Source organism: Nomascus leucogenys, chromosome 2 (genome assembly GCF_006542625.1).
Source record: "Nomascus leucogenys isolate Asia chromosome 2, Asia_NLE_v1, whole genome shotgun sequence".
Taxonomy (NCBI): domain Eukaryota; kingdom Metazoa; phylum Chordata; class Mammalia; order Primates; family Hylobatidae; genus Nomascus; species Nomascus leucogenys.
The window spans coordinates 85524102-85546659 of record NC_044382.1 but is presented as its reverse complement, the minus strand read 5'-3'; the positions used below and the strand labels follow the sequence as shown (position 1 = coordinate 85546659).

Genomic DNA, 22558 nt, shown 5'->3' with positions numbered 1-22558 from the left:
CACTAGGGAAGAACTGCAGACACTACCCATGATGTCTATAACTCAGAAATTTGAATATATTGTCAATAAGCTTAAATTTTCCTAAGAAGGGATTAAGAGAGAGGGACAGAGAGAGAGAGAGAGAGCTAATCACTCAATGTCTTTGGCAGAAATGTTGCTATTTGTTTTATTTTTTCCTTGCATTTGTTCTTCCAGATCCATTCTCCATGGCCAAGGAAGCTGGTCTTCATGGACTACTTCACCTCTGGGTATCGGGTTAAGATTAGGATCAAGGGGAGGCCTCCCAAGAGATCAGAGGGTGAGGGAGAGGCCTCAGTGTGTTGCCCCCTCTACCTGGGCCTTGGGGGCGGTAATGGCTTCCCCTGATTGCTAGTCTCTGGGGGTGCTTCACCACTCCCTGTTGGTTCCCTTAACCCTGTCCACACCTTTGCAAATCACCTCTTCATTAAATGATCTTCAGTTAAGTCCTTAAAGTGTGCCAGGACCACAAAGATATAATACTAATTTGTTCCAAAGAGATACCAAGCAAATGTTCGCATTTATTAATATAGGTTACGTTTTTAAGAGTGAACATAAAGTGACATACTATTTTGTAAGTACATTAATGATAGCATATTTTAATACAGACTAATAAACAATGACAGTAAATCTCCACTGATTTAGATAAAATGAATATAGTCACTAAATTAATAAAACCAGTGCTAGCTTCTACTTACAATACAGCTATATTACTTTTATGTAAGTTATTCTATGGTATTTGGAAATAGTTTGCTCTTTTATTTTTTATTTTTATTTTTATTTTTTGAGTCGGAGTCTCGCTCTGTCGCCCAGGCTGGAGTGCAGTGGCGTGATCTCGGCTGACTGCAAGCTCCGCCTCCCAGGTTCACGCCATTCTCCTGCCTCAGCCTCCCAAGTAGCTAGGACTACAGGTGCCTGCCACCACGCCCGGCTAATTTTTTTTGCATTTTTAGTAGAGATGGGGTTTCACCGTGTTAGCCAGGATGGTCTCGATCTCCTGACCTCGTGATCCACCTGCCTCGGCCTCCCAAAGTGCTGGGATTACAGGCGTGAGCCACCGCGCCTGGCCTGCTCTTTTAAATAGATAAACATTTGCCTTGAAACTTTCTATTTTGTTTAAAATGCTACCATTTGTTTCATAAGAAAAAAGAGATATGTTTCAACCTAATTTCCAAATTACTTTGTGAATTCCATGAAGATTTTCTATACTTGATACTTAGGAGGTTAAAAAATGCTTTTAAAATCTCATTAAGTCTTAAGTAAATGGAAATTATAGAATAATTTTCCTAGATTTCAATGTCAATTCTATTTTCTTCTGTTATTTCTAAGCAGACTGACATGATTGATTCTTAAAAGAAAACCTGATTTGAGCAATCTATTGAGCAAAACATTTGTAAATAAATAGTGCCCAATTAAATCAGACTTATTTTTAAAAAGATATGTCCTGTACTGCATTGTTTTCATTAAGTTATAACCACAAGAAATAGTAACCCAAATGTTCAAAGTTCTTTAGCTGACAGGCCTTGTTTGTGTGAAACATATTACACATACATCACACTCTACGCATCATCTACTTTGCTCTTGAGGGCAGGTCTCGGTCTTATTCCACTCTGTACGCCCAGCACCTACTGGAGTGGCCACAGCGCATAATGGGTGCTTCCGTATCAGAACTGACCTTTCAGAACAGCTACTGGATGTGTTTACACCCAATGGATGGGCATCCAGAAGTCCATGCCTTCTTTCGCTGTTTTTAAGATGGGTAGAGAAATCTTTCATGGTCATTACCTCCTAGGATATCACATTCTGCTTTGCCAGTTTCTCATAAACATGATCAGTTCACAGCTAATCCCAGGAGGATGGTGCAAATGTGGTGGCCCCAGTCTCATTGCTTTCTGTGAGGCTCAGCAGGAAGGTTTCTGGCCAATCTGTGTCTGACATGGCCCTGGCATGTGTCTGCTGCCTGGAGTCCTCCATCGGGGGCAGACACATGCAGCTCTCAGGAATAGGCTACTCTGAAAGCCAGCCTACATTCACTAGAGGACTTATGCTCAGTTTTGGCTTATGTGTACAGTGTGTAAAATATAAAAAATACTACCCATATCAAAACAGGGGCTTTTCGTCTGTTTCCATAATTTTAGGAATTCAAACTTGGGTATGTTTAAAACTGAAAACACTAGAACTTCTACACACAGATAGTACTAAGTCTTATCCCTTAATAAGTTAAACCTTGCTGTCAAACAATTTCAAAATACACTTATTTGCAAAAGTGGTACAAGCCCAAACTATGGAGTCTCTCACTGTTGATGAACACCATCAAATGTTCAGGGCTAAACTCTACCAACCTAGACTTTGCATATTAAATCAGGGAATCAGAGATTATTTCCATAATTGCTGGGGTGGGGGGGAAAGAGTGTTTTAAAGTGCCTATTCTATACTGCACTGCAAATAATATATATGTGTGCATACATCTACATATACACACATATAAATATGTATATGTCACCTAGCTATATCCAAGTGACATTCATTTATTACTGTAGCATTGCCAATATTCCCTTGGAATAACACGGTCATCTCGTCCTGTTATCTTTCTGGTAATTGACAAAAATACATGCTTGATGGCTCCCATAAAAAGCAGGCATGCAAGTCGTACATCTGTTGTTTTAGGAGGTGAAGTCAATAAAGTTTGGGTGGGGACTAACAGAATCCTCAAGTTATTCACTTTTATAAACTTTTCTTTTTAACCTCCCAGCAGTCCCTTTTCCTAAGTTAACAGCTTTTTGTATATGCTGTTATTCAGGTTACTAGAGCAGGTATCCATTTTACTTGCCATCAACTGCCCACTGCTGTTATAACTACTGGGATCGGAACTTTCTTTGCAGCATAAGATACTGTAGACGTACCTCTGGCACTCAGAAGAAGCGTAATAGTAAATTAGGGGGTCGATGCAGCAGCTTATGCTGCTGACACAGACACAGAGGAGGTAGGCAAAGTAGGCAGCCTCTGTGGTGGAAGTGTGAGAAAGGAATGAGTAATGCGCAATCAGGAGAATGTTTGTGGGTCCAAAGCAAATGATGAAGATGCAGAAAACAGCAGCTGACAGGAACAAAGCCCGAGACTTCTTGCTGCGGTTGGCAACTGTGGAAGAGCTAAGACATCGAATGATAGACACATAACAGACCGTGGAAATGATCAGCGGCACAAAAAAGAAGACAGCAGAGAAGGCTGAGAAGTAGTAGGCATAGTAGCCTTCGAGCAGGGTTTCATTGAGCACATCATGACAGGTGGTGATGTTGAGCCCGGGCACCTGGATGGTTTGCTCCTTGAGGAGCAGAGGCACTACCCCTGCGATGGCCAAAGCCCAGATGGCCAGACAAGTGAAGGAAGCCCTTCCCAGAGTACGCCAGGAGAGGGACTGCATGGGATACACCACAGCCAGAAACCGGTCAATGCTTATGACTGTCATGAGCAAGATAGAGGCATACATGTTACAGTAAAACGCTGCAGTGACAAAGCGACACAATTCAGACCCAAACTGCCAGTCACTGCCAGAAAAGTAATAGCTGATCTTAAAGGGGAGCACAGACACAAAGAGCACATCTGCCGTGGCCAGGTGCAGCATGTACACCACCGCCGGCTTCTTGACCTTCATTTTCAGGATGAACACAACGATGGCCATGATGTTTAGTGGGAGGCTGACTACAAACACTCCGGTGTACACAGATGGGACAAAGAGTGTCAGCCAGGAGCTGGTCAGATATCCAGAGGCATCTTCTGAGATGAACGCAGGAAGTGGTTTTTGAAGAGGACTGCTTTTATTGACGGAGACTAATCTGTATTCAGTTAACCCACTTTCATTTTTCTCCTCATCCTCCCAAAATGGTTCATATTTATCATTGGGGTTCCTGAGAAGAAATGACCGGGGATCTAAGGTGGCATTTGTTGCTTTTGACTCTGAAAAATAAAATTTAAAAATTTTTAAATGTAAAAAGTGAACGCATCAACAAGGCAAAAGCGACAAGCAGAGAGCATATTTTACTTTTGTTTATGTTTTCTTACTAGGAGAGTGGGTGGTAAAGAGCAGATAATGCACAAATAGACTTTATTAGAGAATAAGCCAACTCAAAATACTGTGCAACATTTGTCTTGATAAAAGCAATACTTCCTAAACTCTGCCCCTCAAAGGGACAAAGGTGAATAAGTTTTCAGAGATCTACCCTGAAGACATTAGGAAAGGCTGAGTACTTGACACAAAGGGATTAATCAGTGATTTCCACACTAGCCACTGTCTATATAAACAAATCACTCCCAGCTTCCATGACTTCTCTTTCCTCCACACACCTTCATGTGCACACTTTCTCCACTGAGTCTGCAGTCATCCCATGAAACCTGTCCCTTTTCAATGGAAAAATCCACATAGAAAGTTGAGGGGATTTAGGCTGGGCACAGTGGCTCACATCTGTAATCCCAGCACTTTGGGAGGCCGAGGTGGGTGGATCAAGAGGTCAGGAGTTCAAGACTAGCCTGGCCAAGATGGTGAAACCCCATCTCTACTAAAAACATAAAAATTAGCCAGGTGCGGTGGCAGGCACCTGTAATCCCAGATACTTGGGAGGCTGAGGCAGAAGAATCGCTTGAACCTGGGCAGCAGAGGTTGCAGTGAGCCGAGATCACACCACTGCACTCCAACCTGGGTGACAGAGTGAGTCTCCATCTCAAAAAATGAAAATAAATAGAAATTAAAAAAAAAAAAAAAAAGGAAGTTCAGGGATTTCTTTTTCTTTCTTTTTCTTTGTTTTTTTTTTTTTTTTTTTTTTTTACTTTTTGAGACGGAGTTCACTCTTGTTGCCCAGGTTGGAGTGCAATGGCACGATCTCGGCTCACCGCAACCTCCATCTCCCGGGTTCAAGCACTTCTCCTGCCTCAGCCTCCCGAGTAGCTGGGATTACAGGCATGCACCACCATGCCCAGCTAATTTTTTGTATTTTTAGTAGAGACAGGGTTTCTCCATATTGGTCAGGCTGGTCTCGAACTCCCGACCTCAGGTGATCCACCCGCCTCGGCCTCCCAAAGTGCTGGGATTACAGGTGTGAGCCACCGCGCCCGGCCTCTTTTTTTTTTTCTGAGACACAGTCTCGCTCTGTTGCCCAGGCTGGAGTGCAGTGCCGCAATCTTGGCTCACCGCAACCTCTGCCTCCCGGGTTCAAGGAATTCTCCTGCCTCAGCCTTGTGAGTAGCTGGGATTACAGGCACGTGCCACCAGAGGGGATTTCTTAAAGGTTTTGGAGTTAGAGGCAAATTAATAATGGGATTCAGGACTCCCAATTCTACGGCCATTGTCCATGACAGTAGTTTTCCTCTACAGTCTTTAGTTTGCTTACACAGGAGAATGTGGAAATCTCTCACTATATCTGGGTCCAAATCACAATCCCTGGGGTTATCTCCTAACATAGTCACAAGGTACCCATCATCTCAGTCATTCTTCTACTTCTTTCCTGAGCAGGTCAGCAGACCAGCCAATGTTCTTGGCCACTCATGCCAGGTCAACCAAGGTTTTTGGAGTTCAACCAAAAATAGGTGAACACATGGAGGTTCCTGGAAGGTGGTGCTCAAGAGAGGGCATGGAAGCTCTGTGCTCCTTCCCACAATCCCTGCCCTATGCATCTCTACCATGTGGCTGTTCATCTGTATCCTCTGTAATTTTCTTTATAATGAATGGGTAAAGGTAAGTAAAGTGGTTCCCTGAGTTCTGTGAATCATGCTAGCAAATTAATAGAATCTGAGCAGGGGGCCTTAGGAACTCCCAATGTATAGTGTGGTCAGAAGTCTGGAGGCCCAGACATGACTGCCATCTGAAGTGGAAGGCAGCCTTGTGAAATTGAGCCCTTAATCTGTGGAATCTGACCCTATCTCCAGGTAGATAGATAGTGTCAGAATTGAGTTATATTAGAGGTAGATAGTGTCAGAATTGAATTATATTCAAGGATACCCAGCTGGTGTCCACTGGAGAATCTGCAGAATTGGTTGCTTGGTATGTGGAGAAACAAGCTCCAGACATACGGTGCCAGAAGGATTGAGTGAAGTGCTGGGTAAGAGAAAACAGTTTGGGGAAAATAGTTTGGTTTTTCCTATATAACGGCAGTGCCTATATAACATAAAAGGTGACTAAAACCCAGATAGAAAATCTGTAGTCTTTTTGGCCTACAGAACCAGAGGACAGAGTTCAGGGCAATCACAGTCACTGGAAAGTTGGGAGAGAATCCTGGAAAGGAAAAAGTCAGAGAGCGGAAGCCCTAAATTTCAGTATAACTTCTGTCCTAGGGTTTGGCTGACACTTGAACTATGCATTTGTAGGAAAGATGAGAAGCACCTCTGCTAAAGATAAAAGAACTGAAGTGATATTTAAGCTTCTGCTCAAGAGAGAGTCTGCTGCTTGAGTAAAACCAAATTAATTGGCTGCTAAAGCAAAAACGCCAATACTCTTTGAAGGAATATAACAAAATCCAGAGTATTTTTTCCTGTAATTTATACAAGAAAATGGTTTATTGGACTTACAGTTCCACATGGCTGGGGAGGCCTCATAATCATAGCAGAAGGCAAGGAGGAGCAAGTCACATCTTACTTGGATGGCAGTGGGCAAAGAGAGAGCTTGTGCAGGGAAACTCCCGTTTTTAAAACCACCTGATCTTGAGAGACCCATTTTACTATCATGAGAACAACACAGGAAAGACCCGTCCCCATGATTCAATAATCTCCTACTGGGTCCCTCCTACAACACATGGGAATTATGGGAGCTACAAGATGAGATTTGGGTGGGGACACAGATCCAACCACCCTATACACAAAAGTGATAAACTCTGGACGTCTCGTCCGCCTTCTCTCACACTATATATAACAACCAACTTAAATGGATTAATGGCTTACATGTAAGACCTGAAACTGTAAAACTACTAGCAGAAAACATAGAGGAAAAGCTTCATGACATTGTTCTGGGCAATAATTTTTTGTAATGACCATAAAAGCACAGGCAATAAAAGGAGAAGTAGACAACTGGGACTGTATCAAACTAAAAAGCTTCTGCACAGCAAAGGAAACAATCAACAGTGAAGAGAAAATGTATGAAATGAAAGCAAATATTTGCAAACCATACGTCTGATAAAGGGTTAATACCCAAAATATATAAGGAACTCCTATAACTCAACAGCAAGATAACAAATCACCTGATTTAAAAACGGGCAAAGGATCTGAATAGACATTTTTCAAAAGAAGACATACAAACGGCCAACAAGTATATGAAAAAATGCTCAACATCACTAATCAGGGAAATGAACATTTAAATCACAATGAGTTATCACTTCATACCTGTTAGAATGGCTATTATCAAAAAGATGACAGATAACAAGTGTTGGTGAGGATACGGGGAAAAGGAGCCCATCTATACAGATGGTGGGAATTTAAACTGGCATAGCCATTATGAAAAACAGTATGAAGGTTCCTCTAAAACTAAAAATAGAACTATTATATGATACAGCAATTCCACTACTGGGTATACATCCAAAGGAAATAAAATCAGGATGTTGGCCAGGCATGGTGGCTCACACCTGTAATCCCAGCACTTTGGGAGGCCAAGGCGGGTGGATCACCTGAGGTCAGGAGTTTGAGACCAGCCTGGCCAACATGGCAAAACCCTGTCTCTACTAAAAATACAAAAATTAGCCAGGCTTGGTGGTGCATGCCTGTAATCCCAGCTCCTTGGGAGGCTGAGGCAGGAGAATTGCTTGAATGCAGGAGGTGGAGGTTGCAACGAGCTGAGATTGCGCCACTGCACTCCAGCCTGGCTGACACAGCGAGACCCCGTCTCAAAAAAAAAAAAAAAAAAAAAAAAAAGACCAGGATGTCAATAGCTGCAATCTCATGTTCATTGCAGAATTACTTATGATAGCCCAGTTATGGAATCAGGTATCCACTGATGAATGAATGAATGAATGAATAAAAAATAGGATGTATATACACAGTGGAATACTATTCAGCCTTAAAAAAGAAGGAAATTCTGTCATTTGCATCAACATGGATGAGCTGAGAGGGCATAATGTTAAGTGAAATACGCCAGGCACAGAAAGACAAATATAGCATGATCTCACTTATATGTGGAATCGAAAACAGTTGAACTCATAGAAGCAGAGAAGATAACGGTGGTTAGTAGAGGCTGGGGTTGGATAGGTGGGTAGGGTAGACTGAGGAGACATTGGTCAAAGGGTACAAAATTTCTTTTAAAAGGAATAAGTTAAAAAAAATCTCGTATAATATGGTGACTATAGTTAATAACAATGTGTTGTATACTTGACAATTGCTAAGAGAGTAGACTTTAAGTGGTCTCACCACAAAAAAATGGTATTTGAGGTAATACATGTTATGTTTGATTTAGCCATCTCACAAATTATGCATATTTCAAAACATTATGTTATACACTATAAATATATATAACTTTTTGTCAAATAAAAGAAAAAGAGGGCTGCCAGGCGTGGTGGCTCACACCTGTAATCTCAGCACTTTGGGAAGCCCAGGTGGGAGGACAGATTGAGCCTGGGAGATTGAGGCTACAGTGAGCTACCATCACACCATCGCACTCCAGCCTGGGCAACAGAGCGAGACTCTGTCTCCAAAAAAAAAAAAAAAAAAAAGGACCCAGTCTTAAGTAAACAGACAGTGAGTGGAAACCAACCTCAAGTTGACCCAGATGTTGGAATTAGCAGATAAGGATTTTGAAGAATGTATTACAACCATGTGCAAAAAAAAAAAAAAAAGAAAAATATTTTATTGAAATGAACTGAAAATAGGAAATATCAGCAAAGAACTACCAAGTGGCAATTCTAGAAATAGAAAATAAAATACAATATGTTGTATTGTATTTTATGTAAATAAAATACAATTTCCAAAATGAAGAGCAAAGCTAGAGTAGTACCAACTCAGAGACAGGAGAGCAGAGCCTGGCAGTCTAGGGTTGAGGTCAAGCTACCTAAGCAAAGTTGGAAGAGGGTCTCCAGACAATGAAGGGGTGGCCTGGCAGGAGATCTGTCACGGGGAAGGAATGAATGTCTCCAGTGATGAATGTGAACACACACTTGTGTCTAGATTGATCCTTAAGGGTAAGAACTGTTCCTGTTAATCTCTGAACCTCCAGTACCCTGTGCCCTGCATGTGGTAGGCACATATTTGTATTCTAATATTAACTTTGTTCAGGGAACACTTATCTGAATTAAGCTCAGAATCATTAAAATGGGGCTGGGCGCGGTGGCTCACGCTTGTAATCCCAGCACTTTGGGAGGCTGAGGCGGGCGGATCACGAGGTCAGGAGATCGAGACCACGGTGAAACCCCGTCTCTACTAAAAAATACAAAAAATTAGCCGGGCGTGGTGGCGGGCACCTGTAGTCCCAGCTACTCGAAGAGGCTGAGGCAGGAGAATGGCATGAATCTGGGAGGCAGAGCTTGCAGTGAGCCGAGACTGCGCCACTGCACTCCAGCCTGGGCGACAGAGCGAGACTCCATCTCAAAAAAAAAAAAAAAAAAAAATCATTAAAATGGAATTCTAATTCCTGTCTGGCCTACAAATCTGGCAACTGGAGCATCCCGTGTGAAACAGGACATACATTCACTTTGGAAACTATAACAATTAAGCAGTTTAAGAAATTACTATTATCCTTCCTCTCCCACTTCCATGTAGTGTGATTTTATACCTAATTGTTTGCTCACTTAATTAAGTTAAAAGGAAATCTAGGTTCATCTTCCCTCCTACTTAGCAATGTTTATAGTTTTTTAGTACAATGAGGGAATGAACAAGTTGTAAATTATATAGCTCTAGGGTTCACAGCTATAAATCAAATTCCGAATTCACAATCTTTTCTGGAAGTATCACTCTCTTACCTTTTCAATGCATGTAACTTACTCTGTGTTCACCTCGCCCCAGTCACACAGAAGCCTGACCTTGGTATCAACAGCCCCTGTGGATGTGAGGCTGTTCTCAAGATCACAATGAGTGTGTGGGAGCTGAAAGAAAAGAATGAACGGCTTCTGGCACTTTAAAAAATTTTTTTATTTTTCATTTTTTTTTGTTTGTGGTTCTGGCACTTTAATATCACAAAAACATGCATATGCAAAAATGCTGACCTAGAGGAGCCTTTTATTTATTTATTTTTGAGAAGGAGTCTTGCTCTGTCACCCAAGCTGGAGAGCAGTGGTGCGATTTTGGCTCTCTGCAACCTCTGCCTCCCCAGCTCAAGTGATCCTCCTGCCTCAGCCTCCCAAGTAGCTGGGATTACAAGCATGCACCGCCATGCCCAGCTAATTTTTTTTTTTTTTTGAGACGAAGTCTCGCTCTTTCACCCAGGCCGGACTGCAGTGGCGCTATCTCTATCTCGGCTCACTGCAAGCTCCGCCTCCCGGGTTCACGCCATTCTCCTGCCTCAGCCTCCCGAGTAGCTGGGACTACAGGCGCCTGCCACCAGACCCGGCTAATTTTTTGTATTTTTAGAAGAGATGGAGTTTCACCGTGTTAGCCAGGATGGTCTCGATCTGACCTCATGATCCGCCCGCCTTGATCTCCCAAAGTGCTGGGATTACAGGCGTGAGCCACTGCGCCTGGCCGCCCAGCTAATTTTTGTATGTTTAGCAGAGATGGGGTTTCACCATGCTGGCCAGACTGGTCTCAAACTCCTCGCCTCAAGTGATCCAGCCACCTCAGCCTCCCAAAGTGCTGGGATTACAGGCATAAGCCACTGCACCTGGCCAAGGAACCTTAAAATAATGCAATTCTCCTCTGCAGTTTTGGAAGCCTGGCCAGTTTATGGGCTTTTGTGATGCACAGAGGAGAAAAAGTGGACATGAATATGCACACTTACATACATGAATCAAGATGACACCTAAGAGATACAATGTGAAACTAATAAATACTAACAACTAAGCTCTTCAGATACTGTCACTTAGTCTGAAAATAAAACTGTCACTAGACTTTACTCTGTATTTAGTACTTAGGCAATAAGTACTTGTTTTAAAAAACATCTTCTCTGGGTAGGCCTCAGGCAGTATGGTACTTCCGACAGAAACATTATACTTGTGGAAACATGAAATTTTTATAGGCTACAGCTCAGGAAGAATGTATAATCTCTTGGTTAAATATCACTGCCTAAGGTGTTACCTTTTCTTGATACTATAGGTTTGATATTCTGGTTTTTATGAAATTAAAGAATGTCAGAAAAAAAAAAAAAGGAAAAAAATGTAGTATATACCAGCATCAAAGAAAGGACAAAACCAATGCAAGGTGACTAGGTAATTCCAACTAGCTCAAGACCCTTAGGCTGAAATTTGAGTTTAAGTATCTCGCTTTTCCTCCAGTCCTAGCACAACTCAGGTCAAGGAGAAAGTGCTTGTGAGGGTGCCCAAATCTCTCATCATTCATCTGGTTTTTTTTGTTGTTGTTAAGCGATGGTTTCACAAAAAAGGCAGCAGGGGTCCTAAATTCAGTTCTCATACTATTTGCTAAGTTTCACTTAATTTAGGCTTCTCTAAATTGCTCTAGAATAGTTTTGTTATCAAATACAGCAAATTATTAAATAGTTTAAATACGGACTCTTTAACTCTGGAGATTTTTTAAAATTAGTGAGTTAGGCAACACGTTTTCTGACCGTGATGAGATCTATCCTGGAAGCAGAGGGGTGACTAGAGGATCACTGAATGTCCCATTTGATCCTGGGATTTATACCACATCAGCATTCCAAGACACACCAAGCCTTGGTTTTGACTCACAGTTCTGCCCTTCGGGGCTCATGCTTTTTCAGAGTTAACAAAGCAGAAGTCCCAGGACTTCGCTCACATTCACACACAGAGCACAACAGTTGAAACAACACTACAGGCTAAAGAAAAATGAAGAGGAGGGCAGGAAAATAACAGAAACACACTAACTCTGTCAAGTGGAAAACAGCAGCATTACTGGAATGTTTTACCCCCTCAGATTCAAACAAACACCATTTTCCAATGAAAAGAACGGGGGCTCCTTAAAGAAATGACTAGTTCCAGATCTGGGGTAGGAAATACACAAGATGAACATTGAACATCTTCAAAGAATATCAGGGTTAGGTCAAAAAGACTCTGGAGTCAATCTGAAAGGGCTCCCATTGACCAAAGATGTGACATTTTGATCATCAATTTGACCATCAAAAGAATAATGATGGAAATGAATTGAAACATTTCATACATGTTAAGATACACAAGTTGAAGACGCAGTCAGCCAGATCCAGTATGTAGAAAAGTAAGACAGACGGCTTAGTTTCTTTGACAAACAAATAGCAATAAAAAAGGGGAAAGGGGGGCAGTTACGGATTAAAATGTAATGGTGGACCTTGTTTGAACCTGATTCAAACAAACCAACTGTTAAAAGGTATTTATGAGACAATAAGGTAAATATGAACACTGACTGATTATCAGATGATATTAATAAATTGTTAGGCTGGGCACGGTGGCTCACGCCTGTAATGCCAGCACTTTGGGAAGCCGAGGCAGGAGGACTGATTGAACCCAGGAGTTCCAGACCAGCCTGGGCAACACAGCAAAATCCTACGTCTACTAAAATAAATACAAAAATTAGCTGGTCGTGGTGGTATGTGCCTGTAGTCCCAGCTACTTTGGAGGCTGAGGCAGGAGGATTGCTTGAGCCCAGGAGGTTGAGGCTGTGGGTGAGCCATGATTGTGCTGCTGAACTCCAGCCTTAGCAACAGAGTAAGAATGTGTCTCAAAACAAACAAACAAAAAAACAGAAGGAATTGTTCAGTTTTTAGGCATTATAATTGTATTGTGGTTATGTGAAAAAAAGAGTTCTAATCTCTAAGGATGTTTGCCGATATATTTATGAATGACATAATATGATATCTGGGATTTGCTTTAAAATTATACAGTTGGGGGAGGAGGAAAGTTGAGGGTTTAGATAAAACAAGATTGGTGATACGTAAATAATGCTGAAGCTGGATGATGGGTATGGGGAGTAACTATACTGTTCATCTTTGGGTATGTTTGAAAACTCCCATAATAAAAGTTAAACAAACAAATACTTTATGCATGTTTATTTGCTACTAGAAGTTAAAGGCAAGGGTTTTTGCTTTTTTCTTTTGTCCTAGTTCTGAAGGAGAAAATGGTCTTGCATGCTTGTGTGAAGATTGTCTTATATTTAGATAATTTATTTGGTATCAACTCTTCAAAAGCTTTTCTGGAATATGGAAGCATTGGTGTATGAAAAAACCTTACCATCTTTTTGAGCACATACTATGTGCCAGATACTTCACTTGCCTTAGTTCATATAATTCTAACATTTCTATGAGATGAGCATTATAACTAACATTTTATAAATGACAACATGGAGGCACAGAGAGGCTAAGTAACTAATCCAAAGTCACACAACTATGAAGTAGAGGAGCCAGGATTTGAACCTAGATCTGCCCAGCTCCAAAGGTCATACCTTTTGACCACACCACACTATTCTCTCTTTAAAAACTTGTGATTCATGACCTACTCCTAAAAGAGTACCATCTTTTTCTCTTATCATTTCACCAAACAAATGAATCTGCCCATCCTTTCAGCTACAGTAGGCAGTATGTGGATATGTGAATGGCTAGCTTAACGTGATGATGCCCAAAGCTGTTGCTTGGGAATTCTGGAGTCCTACTGACTTTGGCTGCACACCAACCACACATGCCAACAACTTGGCCCTTACACACAGGAGAGAGATAGCAGGGAGACATTCAAGGACAAAACAGAAAAATACATCTTTAAAACACTGTTCTAGATGGAGCAGATGTAACAGCAGTAAGTGAACAAAAATCTCTGCTACAGAAAAAGCAGAATTAAAGACTAAATTCTTTTTTTTTTTTTTTTTTTTTTGATACAGAGTCTCACTCTGTCTCCCAGGCTGGAGTGCAGTGGCACGATCTTGGCTCGCTGCAACCTCTGCCTCCTGGGTTCAAGAGATTCTCCTGCCTCAGCCTCCTGAGTAGCTGGGATGACAGTTGTGCACCACCACACCCGGCTAATTTTTGTATTTTTAGTAGAGACGGGGTTTCACCATGTTGGCCAAGCTGGTCTCCAACTCCTGACCTTAAGTGATCTGCGCCTCAGCCTCCCAAAGTGCTGGGATTACAGGCGTTAGCCACCGTGCCCAACCTAAAGGTAGAATTCTTGACTGACTGGGGGTCAGAAGAAGCTGCCAATATCAGAGGCCTCCTCTCCTCCCATTCCATGTCCTGGAACAGGTACTCCTCTGGAAGCATAGGAAAGCAAGCCTAAGAGGAAGCTGGGAGAAGGGAAGTTGCAGGGAAGTAAATGCAGGTGTACCCAACGCCACAGCAGGCATGAAGACTACATTACAAAGTGTGTGGGCTCTTGCCTGGAGCAGCCTGGAGGCCAGAGCCTGACGCAGGGTGAGGATGCTAGCAGGCCTTGCCCGGGAACTACTCAGATTCCCCGGCTTTCCCCATTCTCCCAGGTCTGTTCTCCACGAAAAGTTACAGGTCCTGAGCTCTCTGTCTTGGGAATGCTGATCTCTACTCTCCAACAAGACATCTAGCTAAAATGAAAACTAATTCACAGTCAAGGATGTTAATGATCACCAATTCCTCCCCAGGGTTGGGGATGGGGACAGCTTTGTACCGTACAAAGTACTGTGAGTTGTACTATAAAAACTGTCCCCAGTAGGCCGGGCGCGGTGGCTCACGCTTGTAATCCCAGCACTTTGGGAGGCCGAGGCGGGCAGATCACGAGGTCAGGAAATCGAGACCACGATGAAACCCCGTCTCTACTAAAAAATACAAAAAAATTAGCCGGGCGTGGTGGCGGGCGCCTGTAGTCCCAGCTACTCGGAGAGGCTGAGGCAGGAGAATGGCGTGAACCCGGGAGGCAGAGCTTGCAGTGAGCCGAGATTGCGCCACTGCACTCCAGCCTGGACAACAGAGCGAGACTCCGTCTCAAAAAAAAAAAAAAACTGTCCCCATGCCCAATCCTGCCCGAGTCCTTCTGCAGTTTGTATATCTGAACTCAAATAAATTAGGTTCTAGCTATGATAAGAACAATAATAAACAACAGTTCCAGGAAAACAGAACTCTTCCTGAAAAGCTAATAAGGCCTTTGAGTTGGCTACCATAGGAATATTCATGTAGCTGCTGCGATATGTTTTAAATTATGGTATAGATTTAGCAATGGCTATGAAATCAATTCACAAGATTGCAATAAGCATTAAAAATAGAATATAGTGTGGAAAATATCAAAATGCATACAATGCAGTAAAGGTGGGCACTGTTTAGTAAAACTTTTGTTTCATGTTTACATATACACTATGATTGTCCACACATATTTATTGAAAACACACACCCCTACCATATCACAATGTGAAGTGTTGTTTCTACAGTTCTTACTGTTGGTTACCAAAGAGGAAAATACTGTACTGGTAAACACTATTCTATAATACTAATACCTGATTTTTAATTCATCATAGACTTGAAGTATAAGTAGATTACATAATGTCTTTTCCTAAGGTTATATAAATTTGTTTTCAAGGGCAAATTACAGATTATTCCTGTTGTTTCAAAAGGTCACTTACTTTTGAAAGCAAATAATGTATATAGGACCGTCAGGGCCCTTTAAGTGGCTTCCTCCAAGTACCATGACAAGGTCAGCGTGGGAGAGGGTATCTGGGGAAGTGAAAAGCTCATACCCAGAAAAAAATTCTCAGTATATATAGAGAGCTATTTATGACGAAAGTTTTAGGCACAAGCAAGAGAATGAAAAAGGCAGAATGAAAGAAATCGCAAAAAAGGAAACAAACAAAATTATGAATGGTAAAACTATGGTAAAACTCAACACTAGCATCACAGTCAAAAATAAACCAAGGCCCTGGGTCCTAATAACTCTTCTAACGAGGATGTTTTTGTGAGTATCCGCAATGGAAGGGGAGCCTAGGTACTCATGAAAACTAGTTAAAGACTGGGCATGGTGGCTCACGCCTGTAATTCTAGCACTTTGGGAGGCCAAGGTAGGTGGATTGCTTGATCCCAGGAGTTCGAGACAAGCCTGGGCAGTGTGATAAAACCTTGTCTCTACCAAAAATACAAAAATTAGCCAGCCATGGTGGTGGGTGCCTGTAGCCCAGCTACTCTGGAGGCTGAGTTAGGAGGATAGCTTGAGCCTGGGAGGCAGAGGTTGCAGTGAGCCAAGTTTGTGCCACTGCGCACCAGCCTGAGTAAGACAGCTAGACCCTGCCTCAGAAAAACAGCAACAGCAACAACTTTAACCCACCTAAAGTTAAGTTCCCCAGACACTAAGACCACATATTATATGATTCTATTGATATGAAATATCAAAAATAGGTAAATCCATAGAGAAAAAAGGCAAACTGGTGGTTCCTGGGGGTAGGGGGAAGGGAGAATGGGATCTGACTGCTTACTGGTTTCCTTTCGGGGAGATGACAGCATTTTGGAAGTAGGTAGGGGTTTACAGTGTACATTGTACACTGTAAATGTACTAAATACCAATGAATTGTACACTTTAAAATGGTTAATTTTATGTTATGTGAATTTTACCTTAGTTTTATTATTTTTATTTTTTTAAAATTTAAATGATTAATTTAAATTTAAAACTTTCATTTATTAAATATTTTGAAGACAGCGTCTCTCCCGCTCTGTTGCCCAGGCTGGAGTGTAGTCACGTGACCATGGCTCACTGCCACCTTGAACTCCTGGGCTCAGGCCATCCTCCCAGTCTCCCAAGTGCTGGGACTACAGGTACACACCACTGTGCCTGGCTAATTTTTAATTATTTTTTTAATAGAGATGTGGGGTCTTACTATGTTGCCTAGGCTGGTCTCAAGCAATCACCTGGCCTAGGGTTCCCAAAGTTCTGGGATTACAGGTGTGAGCCACTGCACCTAGACCCTGAGAACCTGCTATGCTGATATGTTCTATAAAAATAAAGGCAAAACCACTAAAAAATTATTAGATATAGATAGATAGGTAGGTAGATAGATAGACAGTAGGGTAGAAAATTACTTGCTGACTCGTAAGAAATCTGACTTTCAGGCTTTACAGAGCCTTCTGGTCTGCTTAGGGTAGAACCACTGTTCAGTTTTGTGTCTTTCTGTTTAGGTTTACCAGCAATATTTCTTGTAACATCTGATTAATTAGTGTACTCATGAGTAGAGACCTTTTCAGAGCCTGCCTTATCATCTGTTAGTAAAAGTAAATGAGAGAATACCACAGTCCATGCATAAATGCTTCCTAAATACCTCCCTGTGCTGGGCCTGGGCTACCAAGGCGAAAGGGCACAGACTTTGCCTCTATATTTTGATGAAATATCAAAAATAGGTAAATCCATACTGTACTAGGGAGCACAGTGAGGTTACTTCTCTACTGTAAGAGGGGCTGGGAGTCTAGATGGCTTCCTTTCTATAGGGGGTGTTAGAGAAAGCCTGCACTTCGGAGATACAGGCCTGTGGTCAACTCCCAATTCCACCTCTTTTTTTTTTTGAGATAGAGTCTCACTCTGTTGCTCAGACTGCAGTGCAGCGGCACAATCTCAGTTCCCTGAAACCTCTGCCTTCCAGGTTCAGGCAATTCTGGTGCCTCAGCCTCCCAAGTAGCTGGCACTACAGGTGTGCACCACCACGCCCAGCTAATTTTTTTATTTTTAGTAGAGACAGGGTTTCACCATGTTGGTCAGGCTGGTCTCAAACTCCTGGCCTCAAGTGATCCCCCTGCCTTGGCCTCCCAAAGTGCTGGGATTACAGGCGTGAGCCACCGCACCCAGTCCCAATTCCACCTCTTTCTCAACTTGTGACTTAACCATTCTGGGTCTCTGTTTTATAACCAGTAAAATGAGTATGACATCTGCTTAAAGGGCTGTTGTGAGAAATAAATAAGATAGTATGTATAACGTCCCTAAGCAGGATGTCAGCTGTAGTCAGTGCTCCATAGACGGTAGCTGTTTTTAATTAAACATGAACATGGCGGGTATGGGGTATGGGATATGGGGAGGGCATTCTGGCCAGAGGGAGTGGCATGCGGACAGAAGCCAGAGAAAGCATGGCTCCTTGAAGGGAGGATCTAGAGGATGGGGCTGGGTGAACTGGAGGGTGAGTAATAGGAGATGGCTGGAGAGGGGCTGGGGACCCTCCTGCAAGGGGAGGAGCACTTCCTTCCATGCCACAGAATTGGGCTTGACTCTGCGGGTAGGAGGGTAGCAAGTGGAATTGCCCACAGAGTTCTCTCTGTCATAGTCACCACCAGCTATTCTTGAACACTTTAACCATCTAGAGCCTCATAAAATTCATAAACATCACCTTTTACTCTTGGATGTTGGCCCTTTTAATGATCACATATCATCTCATTTAAATTGTCTAGACGAATGTAAACTGGTTATGAATTTACACGTTTCTCAACAACTATCTGCTGAGTGAACATTCGTTTCAGTCACCATGGGGATAAATAAAACTTTATAATCTTAGCTGGGAAAATGAGACACACACACAAAGTGACAAGGCAGGAAATGCCAAAATGAGTGGGAACAAAAAGTCAGAAAGTGCTGCAGGAAGGCTCAGCTTGGTGGTCAGGGCCAGCCCTGGGAGGGCTTCACAGTCCCTCTTAGCACACAGAGCTGGTAATCCTGGGCAATAAACTCTATGACAGCGGTGGCGGTTCAAGGATGGGAGGAACTGTTGGATGCCTCGGAGTCCCAGCACCACTACCTTATGACAGACAATGTTTAGAATTGCCAATGCATGGTGGTAATAAAAAGTAAACCTATCTTGGGTTGATTTTATTAGTGATTTTAAATTTTCTAAACACAAAGCCCCACTTATTCCTAATTGCTTGCACCCAGGGTGGGTGGACTGCCCCTTCCCCGCCCCCCCGACCCTCCCCGCGCGCAGCCATTTGCTTAGCTACTGTCTCTGGGTCTTAGTTTCAGAACCAGCAAAAGGGGATAAATACCCACCTTAACAAGGTGTTCTGACAAGGTGAAATGAGACAATCTAAGTGAAAATTCCTTCTGGCCCAGGGCTTGACATGGAATACTGCACTTAGCAAGCGCTCCTTTTCCTCTGTCATACTCCTTTCTTCTTTCCCTCCCAAAGTGGTTCCAGAATCCAGTGTTGATAAACTAGCCAAGTTCATCCACCTGCCTTTTGTCTACACCAGCACTGTCCATAATAACATGCACCACCCCTCCCATGAGGATGTAAGAAGCTTGGCAGAAACCAGTACCCTTTAACTTCACTCCCTAATGAGGCTACACACCTTGCTGGGAGGCTACTGTGAGAAAGGGTGGCTACAGTGGATGCAGCATTTCTATAAGCCCTGTTCTCCACCCCATGATCCAAATCTCAAACAAAACACTGGATTCTCAAGAGCTTGTCCTCAAACTACGTTGCGCAAATTACATAATGGTATGTGAAATCATATCTCATCGCAAACAATTTTTCAGGAGTTCTCGGTGTGCTCTCACTCTCGGCAACAATGCTCCCTTATCTGCAGGCAGGCTAGTTACTGCTAAACACTGGGCCCCTGTCTAGAGCTCTTAGTTTTCCTAAAAGCATCTCAAAACTCACCCTGAACAAAGACAGAGGGGCGAGAACATGCTATGTCTTTGTCACCTCTTAATCTTGATGTGTCTACACTTTTTTTTTGAGTGTGGGAGCAATATAGAGTGCACATTCTTTTAGCGATAACAAGAAAACCCGCTAGAACTTCTTTCAGCGTAAAAAAAAAATGGCTCAAAGCTTATAAAATACTATTGTTATTAGGAAATTCAAAAACACTTTTCTCACTTTCTAATTAGCGCCTTTACAGGCTAAAAACAACTCATCTGTCCTGCTTTCGGGGAAAGGGACATAGAAAATAGTTGACCAAATAAATTAATCAAATTTATTTATTTGGTCAAGTAGCCAGATACTTAAAAGACTACTAGTGGGGAAAATATTCTAGGGGAGCAACCTTCTTGCAGTGGATCAGAAATCTCGTTAAGAAATACTGGGATCCCACAGTGTTCGAGGGAGCCTGGTCCTGGGGAGGGATCTCTCTTCAACTCACTTAGAAGGAATGGGTTCTAGGTAACAACAAAATCCTCCCCGTGCCCCCTCCCCCCGCTCCACGCGGAGCCTTTGCTATTGTCGCCATACATCTCGCACCGTGCGCACCTTCTGGACACAAGGCCGGATCGGGGGCTGCTGGTACTGATTCTCTGCTAAACATGCCAAGGGACTGCCTGGGCTTTTCTCTACACCACTTTTCTCGCCTGTAAAATGCGCAAGAAAAAGCTTCCAACAAAGCAAAACTTCAGCGGCAGCGGTTCGCCACTTTATATTTTAAATATCAGAAGGTTTATTGGTGGAGCAACGTTGAGAGCTTTTCTTTTTGGGGGTGGTCCTGGAAGAAACAGGCTACACAATGACAAGTGCAAAGCAGGACTGCAGGCTCCCCCAGGGGGCTTCCGCTCCATCCTCCTCCATATCCAACACCCCGTGGCAGGCGGGCTGCACCCTCCAAGATCGAGTCCAAAGGGGCATCGGCTGGGCCCGCGAAGGGGGTGGCACGCCCCACCTAAACGTGACTGGGAAAAACTCTAGATCTCAGCCCAAATGCCAGTTTGGCTTTCGGAGGAAACTGAGGCAGGGGTGAGGAGAAGGCGCAAGAGTGACCCCCCGCAGTCTCCCCTCGGCGTCCCTCCGCCCGCGCACCCCATTCCCGTGCAGCTCTCACCTGGCCTGCCGGCCCGGGTGCGGGCAGACAACAGCGGGCCGCACAGACTGAAGCAGGCGGCCACCAGCAGCAGCCGCCGCGGCCCCATTGTCCCGGGCTCTGCGCGGCGCTGCTCCGGGAGGCTGCCCTGTCTCGGGCTGCTCCGCTTCACCCTCTCTCCTGACTTCTGCGGGTCGGGGAGCTGGTCTTCGCGGCAGGCAAAGCGCGGGCTGCCGGCGGGTAAGATCAGGGTCCGAGCGACCCTCGGCGAGCGCTGTGTCTGGGGCGGTGAGCGGGGTGGGGCGGGACTAGGGCGCGCGGGCGCGCGGGCGCGAGCGAGGAAGGGCGCCCCCCGGCGCGCAGTGAGAGTCTCTGCGCTGCCGCCGCTCGGTGCCCCCTCCCCGCGGTCCCTCCGCCGCCGCCCGCAAGCCCCTCTGGCTGTATGCCTCCCGCCCCGCCCCGCCCTACTGGGGGGCCCTGGCCGCCGGCCACTGCCGGGCCTAGAAGTCAAAATGAGAAGTGTTTTCCTCTGGGCGCCGTTGATTTGCGAAGCTATCAGTGACTCAGACTGGCGGAGTCCTTGGAATGGGGCCGCACGGCTCGCCGGCTGCTTCCCGCGGCCGTCTGGACCCTCCTGGGATGTGGAGACGTCGACAGTGGACGCCCCGGCCAAGATGCGTCCACGCCCTGCAGCCCTGCAGCCCCGCAGCCCTGGCGTGGCCTCCCGTCCTCCCTCCCTCCGTGTGGGACACCGGCAAAGTTGTTTTCGCTAAAAGTGTAAAAGGGACTTCTGCTTTTGTAACGTGGGGATCATGGATTTAAAAGTTTATGATGTAGTGACAGGGTTGCCCCTAAATGAGAAAGGGCCCTTGAGTTTGGACAGAATTCTTGAACTTTTATGCGTCTCTCTTTATTTCGCGAAGTTAGGCGTTTCATACGCCGGGCACTCGTTTCCCCCACGCGCAGACTGCGAGTGGAATTGGAAGAGCGGCTTCTCCCGCTTCCTCCCCGCGCGGCCTCGCGGAGCTCTTCCCTTTCCCGCGCCGCCCGCCGGGGTCACCTGCGCATCCGGGGAGGAGGGCGCGCGTCTGCAGGTGAGGCCGGCGTTCTAGGGCCGCGGGCGCCCAGGAGAGAAGGGGCCTGGTAACTTTCCAAGTGTCCTTCACACGTTCTTGAACGATATTACAGTTTGTTTTGTTTTTGAGGCAGGGTCTTGCCCTGTCGCCCAGGCTGGAGTGCAGTGGCGCCAACACGGTTCACTGCAGCCTCTATCTCCCGGGCTCAGGCCACCCTTTCGCCCCAGCCTCCGGATTAGCTGGGACCACAGAAAGGCGCGCGCCACTATGTCCGGCTAATTTCACTCCTGGCCTCAAGCGATCCTCCTGCCTCAGCCTCTTAAAGTGCTGGGATTACAGGCGTGAACCACCGCGCCAGGCCTGATATTAAAGGAGTTTGGCTAAATTCAAGGCACAGGGCGGGGACACTCGCCTGGCAGTCTGCTAAGGGCCCCCAGGGGACGTCGCGGCTGGGGGTGGGCAGGAGGAGTCTGCAGCTTAAGTTGCTTTGCCACTGGCTCTGGTGCGTGCGCCTTTCAGACTCCAACAGGAAATGGGTCCCCAAATAGCTGTTTCTAGGAAAGCTCAGCCGCAGCCGCTTCTCCTCTTAACCCAGCGCACTGATGTGCGGGCGTATTCGGAGTTCTGTGGTTGATGAGCTGCAGCTGAGAGCCGCTGGTCAGGTTTCTAAGCCTTTTTAAAAAGTGAATTTCGCACGAAG

General features: G+C 44.5%; 1 protein-coding gene across 1 annotated transcript; it reads right to left on the bottom strand.

Moving 5' to 3' along the window:
* Positions 1 to 519: 519 nt before the first annotated feature.
* On the bottom strand, positions 520 to 21222 carry F2R (coagulation factor II thrombin receptor). Its single transcript, XM_003261489.4, has 2 exons — positions 20804 to 21222; positions 520 to 3972 (listed from the first exon to the last, which is right to left on the bottom strand). Exons 1-2 carry the CDS (start codon positions 20889 to 20891, stop codon positions 2783 to 2785), a joined length of 1278 nt encoding a protein of 425 aa, XP_003261537.1. The 5' UTR covers positions 20892 to 21222; the 3' UTR covers positions 520 to 2782.
* Positions 21223 to 22558: the final 1336 nt, after the last annotated feature.

What these genes read in the sequence shown, in the direction of transcription:
- F2R (XM_003261489.4), bottom strand. Translation starts at nt 20,891, where the DNA reads ATGGGGCCGCGGCGGCTGCTGCTGGTGGCCGCCTGCTTCAGTCTGTGC. An exon ending in CACCCGGGCCGGCAGGCCAG is followed by an intron (nt 3,973 to 20,803) that starts GTGAGAGCTGCA and finishes TTTATTTTTCAG; the next exon opens with AGTCAAAAGCAACAAATGCC.